A 7,350-nucleotide genomic window follows, 5' to 3' on the forward strand; every position below is an offset into this window, starting at 1 on the left:
TTCTCACAATGGCCAACCAGGTGCCTCCAGGAAGCCCCGAAACAAGACGACTGCAGCAGCACCATCCTGCCTGGGTTCCACAGCACCTAATATATTCGGCATGTTCCTCTGATCCTGGAGAGAATAGGTCTGCATCATGACTAGTATCCATTTTGACTAGTAGCCATGAATACCCCTCTCCTCCTCTCTTAAAGCCTTCCAAGTTGGCAGCCGTCACCACATCCTGGGGCAGGGAGTTCCCCAATTTAACTATGCGTTGTGTGAAGAAAGACTTCCTTTTATCAGTTTTGAATCTCTCACCCGCCAGCTTCAGCAGATGACCCCGCGTTCTGGTCTTGTGAGAGAGGGAGAAAAGCTTCTCCCTGTCCACTCTCTCCACACCATGCATCATTTTATAGACCTCTATCGCATTTCCCCTTAACAGCCTGCTTTCCAAGCTAAACAGCCCTAAGGAAGGAGGTGCAAGAAAACAAATTCTTAACAGGGAAGGTATCCATGAGAGTTCACGTAGTATCATGCCGAAGACTGCACACTGGGAAGGCCCCTGTTCAAATCTTACCCTCGGTTACGAGGCCTTGCTGGATGACCATGGCAAGACGCTCCTCTCTTGGCCTGTATTTTGCCTTAGATCAGAGTGTCTCTGTAATGCATCACTACTGTGCAACGGGGGACAGCTGTACAGATTGCAGTGACGGCGGCAATATCTGCAACGTGCTCTAAGCACTCCAGTTGCTACTTTTATTTCTACCCGGATTGACTAATGGGTCTTGGAGCTCGTCTCAGCGGCTGCCGCGCTTTTTGTACCGAAATAAAGCGCCTGGTGTTTTCTTAAGAATTTATTTTATTTTATTTTATTTTAATCCACAAACTCCATTTCAGGAAGTAACATGCAAGGTTTCCTTTCTTTTATTTGCCGGCTTGGTTCAATTCACCACCATAAAATTAAATTTCGGGTAGAGCGGACATAAATAGCAGCCTCTCTGCGGGAGCACCAAAGGTGTGTGTGTGTGCAGGGGGAGAGCGAGAGGAGGGAAGAATGGACATTAGTGTTGGCTTAAAGCAGCGGCGACTTGGCCGATTCACATAGTGGCCCAGCCACAGAAAAGCACGAGGGAAGCTGGGTAGAAGCATAGACCATGCTCCTCTTCCAGAGAGACTCAGCACCCAATAATACTCTCTATATACAGATAAATCTACCAGTCACATTCATGTTGACCCTAAGAGACTCCGCAGAGGTCAACGAACAGTAGACACTGCGAGGTTCCTTGCCAAAGGGCCCCCAAGATGGGAGGGATTTGGGAGCTGCCCCAGTTCAAAAACGTCTCCCCAATATGGGGCATTAGATCCTGGGGGATTTAGAAAAGAGCCCTTTCACTCCTCCCCCTAACACTGCAAAATTTTATGGGGAGGCTGATGTACCTTTACAAAAGGGATCACCGCTACTTCTCCCTGCAATGTACACCAGGAAAGAGGTCAGCAGACCCCACCCCGAAAAATCTGTGTGTGCAAAAGTGGAATGCCCCAGACTCGCAGGGCAGAGGGGAAAAAAACATCCTTCCGGTGTCTTTAGGGAAAGTCAGAGGTAATTGAAGGTTGAAGGGATCTTCTCTTTCTCTCGGTCACCTGAAACACTGACCAAAAGATCTGTAGACAGAAAGGAAGGAGGTTGTCAGCTAAAGCGTTCCACAGATGGTCACAGGCAAAGACGCAGCTGCTAAGGTCAGCACGAAAGCCAAAGCAAAGAGATCTTGGCAGCGAGAATCTGTCTTTACCCACAAAGTGGCTGGCAAAAAAAAGAATCCTATAACCAGCAGGTAAACAAACAGTCATGTAAATACGGTTAATTGGGCTTCTTCCAATGTGATAAGAGTCATGCTGGATCAGACCAGTGGTCCATCTAGTCCAGCATCCTGTCTCACACAAGGGCCAACCAGTTCCTCTGGAGATCCAACAACAGGGCGTAGAGGCCCCTGATGTTGCCTCCCGGCACTGGTTTTTAGAGGTTTACTATCTCAGGATGTCCCATAGTCACCAGAGCTAGAAGCCACTGATAGACCAGGCCTCTTGAATCTGTCTAAAAGGTAAAGGTAGTCCCCTGTGCAAGCACCGGGTCATTTTTGACCCATGGGGTGACGTCACATCCCAATGTTTACTAGGCAGACTGTGTTTATGGGGTGGTTTGCCATTGCCTTCCCCAGTCGTCTACACCTCGCCCCCAGCAAGCTGGGTCCTCACTTAACTGACCTCGGAAGGATGGAAGGCTGAATCAACCATAAGCCGGCTACCTGAAACCGACTTCCACCAGGATCGAACTCAGGTCGTGAGCAGAGCTTGGACTGCAGTACTGCAGCTTACCATTCTACGCCACGGGGCTCTTGAATCTGTCTAATCCCCTTTTAAAGCTGTGGCACCCTGACCTGGATGATCCGGTCTCATCAGATCTCAGAAACTAAGCAGGGTCAGCTCTAGTTAGAATTTGGATGGGAGACCACCAAGGAAGTCCAGGGTTGCTATACAGGCAATGGCAAACCACCTCTGAACATCTCTTGTCTTGAAAACCCTACAGGATAACCCTAAGTCGGTTGCAACTTGACATTACTTTCCACCACCAGGCCTGTGGCCATCACTACATCCCCTGACAGTGAATTCCACATTTTAATGTAAGGGGTGTGTGTACTGGGATGGAGGGAGGGCACAGAGAGGTTACCAGGCTTTTCCTTGCCACTCTTGAGGGCTAGAAACGTGGCCTTCTCTTGTAATGCGAAAGAAGCCATGTCTGCACAGCTGTTCTGTGGCCAGATGGGAAAGGGAAGAAGTAAAGAGCTTGTTCTCACTTTCAATCTATCAGGGATTCCTGAGCGGAGTGGCCTCCAGTCTCTTCAATCGGAGCTGAAAAGGAAAAAATAATAATTTAGAGTAAGTGGGGAGCAGAGGAAGAAAGCGTATGTGGGGGATCGGAGCTCTGCTTTTGCGATGATCACGGCAACAGGGAGTTTGGCTAGAATGAATGAACAACAACAAAAAGTTCTTACTGGTAAATTTTTCTCGCCGCCGGCAACGAGCGTAGAATATTATCCCACCAATGATAAAACACATAAATACGGCCCCCACCGATGCTCCCAGGAGAATCCACCAGTTGAGTGTGTTTGGGGGTTGGGGATCTCCGCCTGCAAGAGGGGAAAGAAACGCATGAAAGTTGGCCGGCATTGCTACATAACTGATCTGTTTCTCTACCCATTTTGAACATGTGTGTGAGTGTGGGTATACGCAAGGGAATAACTCAAATTCCAGGCTCTAGATACTGCGGAAGACAGTTATAAATATGCACATTTTCCTATACGCGTATACCTGGGAATGCATATGGTATATACGCGTATACCTGGGAACGCTGGGCCCCATGAACACATGAATCTGCCTTCTACTGAATCAGACCCTTGGTCCATCAAAGTCAGTACTGTCTACTCAGACCCGCAGCGGCTCTCCAGGGTCTCAGGCAGGGGTCTTTCACCTCACCTACTTGCCTAGTCCCTTTAACTGGAAATGCCGGGGATTGAACCTGGGACCTTCTGCATGCCAAGCAGATGCTCTACCACTGAGCCACAGCCCCTCCCCAAGACCATCAGCCTATGACCTGGTCTTTTAGCCAGAATGACCCCCGCCCTTTTGCAAAGTAAAAGCACCATCAACACTGTGGCTGCCTGCATCCACTAAAAAATTTTTGGCTAGGGGGAACCAATAGTTTGCCATCATTTCCCCTACCCCAAATAGAACTACGAACAGTTCTTTGTAAACTCTCCCTGTAACAGAAGTTTAATGTGTGGAAGTGGGAAGTCAAACCTTTTCATAGCATGGAAATAAATAACATTCCTGTTAAGCCTCTGTGAAAAGGGCAGATCATTTTTATCCAGGCCTGTTATCAACCCCAGAATGCCCCCTGTTAAGAGACTAGGGTGGAGTGCGGTGAGTAACAAACGTGCGAGTCCCGGTGCATGATGGGTATGGTTTGATACCCCCTACTCACATGTGGAGCAGAAGTCATTCTTGTTCTGGGTTTGGCACACGGCGCAATCCATACACTTCTCCAGGTCTGGACTCCAGGAAAGACCTCTGGAACACAGAGTCTCTGATGGGGCCGGGGGAGAGACAGAAAGAAAGAGGGCATTCACACACAGTGTTCTGCACGCCTGTACCAAATCCGGCACAGTTGAATTGTGGAACTGCCTGCCCCAGGATGTGGTGATGGCTGCCAACTTGGAAGGCTTTAAGAGGGGAGTGGACATGTTCATGGAGGATGGGGCTATCCATGGCTACTTGTCAAAATGGATACTAGCCATGATGCAGACACATTCTCTCCAGGATCAGAGCAGCATGCCTATTATATTAGGTGGGATAATGCTGCTGCATTTGTCTTGTTTGTGGGCTTCCCAGAGGCACCTGGTTGGCCACTGTGTGAACAGACTGCTGGACTCAGTCTGATCCAACATGGCTTTTCTTAAGTTCTTATGGAGGATGGGGCTATCCATGGCTACTAGTCCAAATGGATATTAGTCATGATGCAGACCTATTCTCTCCAGGATCAGAGGAGCAGGCCTATTATATTAGCTGCCATGGAACACAGGTAGGATAATGCTGCAGTAATCTTGTTTGTGGGCTTCCTAGAGGCCCCTGGTTGGCCACTGTGTGAACAGGCTGCTGGACTTGATGGGCCTGGGTCTGATCCAGCAGGGCTTTTCTTATGTTCTTACGTTTTACCAGCAGCTGACAAGCCAACAGCATTGTAAAAACTTTTTAAAAATCAGTATCTCATCATGGGGGGCCAATTGGGGGGGGTTGTTTACCCCATAAGCCAATTTCCTTGGAGTCAAGCCCCTTGCAATATCCCAGACTGATTTCCGAGCAATCATGGCTCGGGGACCTGGTTGTAAAATTAAACTTGGGTGTAGAAGAAAGGGGGAAGAAGCGATCAAAGGGAAGAGGCGAATGAATGAGCCAGAAGCAAGCCGGAACACGAAGCGAATTAACAGCTGGGTACGAAAGAGAAAGGGAGAGAAACCCTCTTCGAGGAGCGACCCCCTCCCACCCACCACCCACCCACTGCCCAGGCGACCCTCTCCGCCCCCCCTCCCCATGACACGCAGGGCTATTTTCAGAGGGGTAACGTCAGCCGGGAGGAGGGGTGTCGTGTTTCACCCCGAAACACGACCCGGTTTAGAACAGGAGGAAAGGTTGGCGGGTCAAGCAGGGGGGTAGGGGGCATCACATGGGTAATGGGGGGCTGAGGAACCCCTCCCCACCTTCTCATGTCTCTCGAGCTGCCAGTGACTTCATTGATAAAATATGCCCCATGCTCGCAAACAGGGCCAAGGGAAGCAGGCTGGCGATGTGCCCAGAAATTGGAGAGGGGAAGGTGGGGCAGAGAGGGGGGTGAGTCATCCCGTGGGTCGCATGACGCCGACGTCAGGATGCTCCCCCCAGGGTCTCCTGATCCTTTACAATCCGGCCCAATTTTCTCTCATTTATAGGAAAAGGGGTGGAAAAGCATAACCCCATAAAAGAGCCAATGGGGTTGGGAGGGGCGTGGCTCTTCCTTCATAAAAAGGCTACCTTCTCTGGTGGGCGGGGCCAGGGCTAAGTCAAGCCCAGGCTGAGCTCCGGCAGGCGTAAATTAAAGAGGTCTCTGGGCATGTGCAGAATGCTTTTGCTGTCAGGCAAGCTCGATTCCAGTCCCCTCGTGGAGTAAACGCATGGGGGTTTTGCCTTGGATTTGTCACTCTCTAGATGCACATTTAGCCCATCTGAATTCTCAAAACTCTGCATGGGGGTGTTTATTGTTGAGTTTTGAGAATTTGGCAGGGAGAAATGTGCATTTAGAGAGCGGTGAGACAGCAAGGTAGACTTCCTCGGAATCTGGAGGATCCACACATTCAGATGGATCCTCCACATTCACAATGTGGATCCTCCACATTCAGAGGAAGTCTACCTTGCTGTCTCAGCGGCAAAACCTCCCGTGCGTTTTCGCCCCGCCGGTTCTTCTTGCCTGCTTCTAAGCCGCAGGTGTGCCTTTACCGCACCCTCAATCGGGCTTCTAATCTATACCCCCCCCGGGCAGAAATTCAGCCGGTTGAGCCGTCCTCCCGGCGAGGGCTGGGCAAGGATGCACGCCGCTACCCCAGCTGCGTTTCTGCCCGGCGAGCCGCGTTCAGACGTGCCAACGTTCCGCTGGGAAACACGCGGGTCGCCGAGCTCAACGCTTTACGCTCAGCGGGGCGTCCACAAGACCCGGCCCCGCGCCGCAGACACGCAAACATCGCCTCGCCTTCTGCGTAACCCGGAAACTGACACGCGGGTCGGGTTAAAGTTTCCTTGGCCCCTTAGGGCACGCGTCGGTGCCTAAAAGCGGCTATTTCCTCTTGCGTGTTCTCCTGGGCCCTGCTAGGGTGCTTTCACACGTGCTGAATAATACACTTTCGATACATTTAGTTTGCAGGTTGCCGTTTCACACAGTTACCCCCGGACTCCAGAACCCGTCCCCACGTGTCCAGCCGCAAAACTTTGCAATTACCCGCCCCCCCAAAAAAAGCAGGTGAAGCAAGAAGAAGGACAGAAAAGAGAGCAAAACTCATTCATTCCTGGACTCCCCAGTACTCCTTTCCAGATCCCTCTTCTTCTGTTTGTTCCAACTCCCACCCACCCCCAAACTGGCTTCCCCCCTCCTGCTTTAACTTGCCCTATTCTTCTCCCCAGATCACAGCCCCTGGAACGCTCAACAGTTACGGGCAGAAATTCAACCGGTGCAGCTTCCCCACGGGCGCCAGTTTACCAGATCAGCCAGAAGTGAAGAGGGGGGTAAGAGAACCCCCCCCTTTTGCTTCTCTCTGGGGTTCTCCTTACCTGGCGCCGGCTCCCCCCGGGCAGCTTGGAGCAGCAGGGCCCCCAGCCCCAGCACAGCCCCCCAGACGAGCATCTTCCTGCGGCACTTTTTCGCCTGGCTCCGAGGAGGGTTGCAACGGGATCGACTTCGCCTCTCGCCGGCCTCCCAGTGATTCAGCGCCAAAGACTTTCCCCGGCTCACTACTAGAGACGCCCCCGCCCAGCCAGGATTGGCAGGCAGGGTGCCAGGACGCCGGGGTTCATTCCTTTGATGGGGGAAGGGGGGGCTCCGGCAAGTTAAAGCAGGAAGCGGGAAGGGCGGGAACTCATGGGCAAGGGAGCGAGGAGGGGGCTGGGAGCTAGGACTCCTGGGTCCTTTGGAAGGTTTCCATTGAGTTAGAACCATAAAATCATAGCGTTGGAAGGGACCACCAGGGTCATCTAGTCCAACCCCCTGCACAATGCAGGAAATTCACAACT

At 51.5% G+C, this 7,350-nt stretch overlaps 1 protein-coding gene across 1 annotated transcript; it reads right to left on the reverse strand.

Annotated features, from left to right (window-relative positions):
• Nucleotides 1–1,545: 1,545 nt before the first annotated feature.
• Nucleotides 1,546–4,776, reverse strand: TNFRSF12A (TNF receptor superfamily member 12A). The gene is made up of 5 exons (XM_056864230.1): nt 4,746–4,776; nt 4,022–4,123; nt 3,033–3,167; nt 2,835–2,889; nt 1,546–1,644 (listed from the first exon to the last, which is right to left on the reverse strand). The coding sequence occupies exons 1-4, from the start codon at nt 4,774–4,776 to the stop codon at nt 2,837–2,839; spliced, it is 321 nt and encodes a 106-aa protein (XP_056720208.1). The 3' UTR covers nt 1,546–1,644; nt 2,835–2,836.
• Nucleotides 4,777–7,350: the final 2,574 nt, after the last annotated feature.

This window comes from Euleptes europaea, chromosome 18 (assembly GCF_029931775.1).
Source record: "Euleptes europaea isolate rEulEur1 chromosome 18, rEulEur1.hap1, whole genome shotgun sequence".
Taxonomy (NCBI): domain Eukaryota; kingdom Metazoa; phylum Chordata; class Lepidosauria; order Squamata; family Sphaerodactylidae; genus Euleptes; species Euleptes europaea.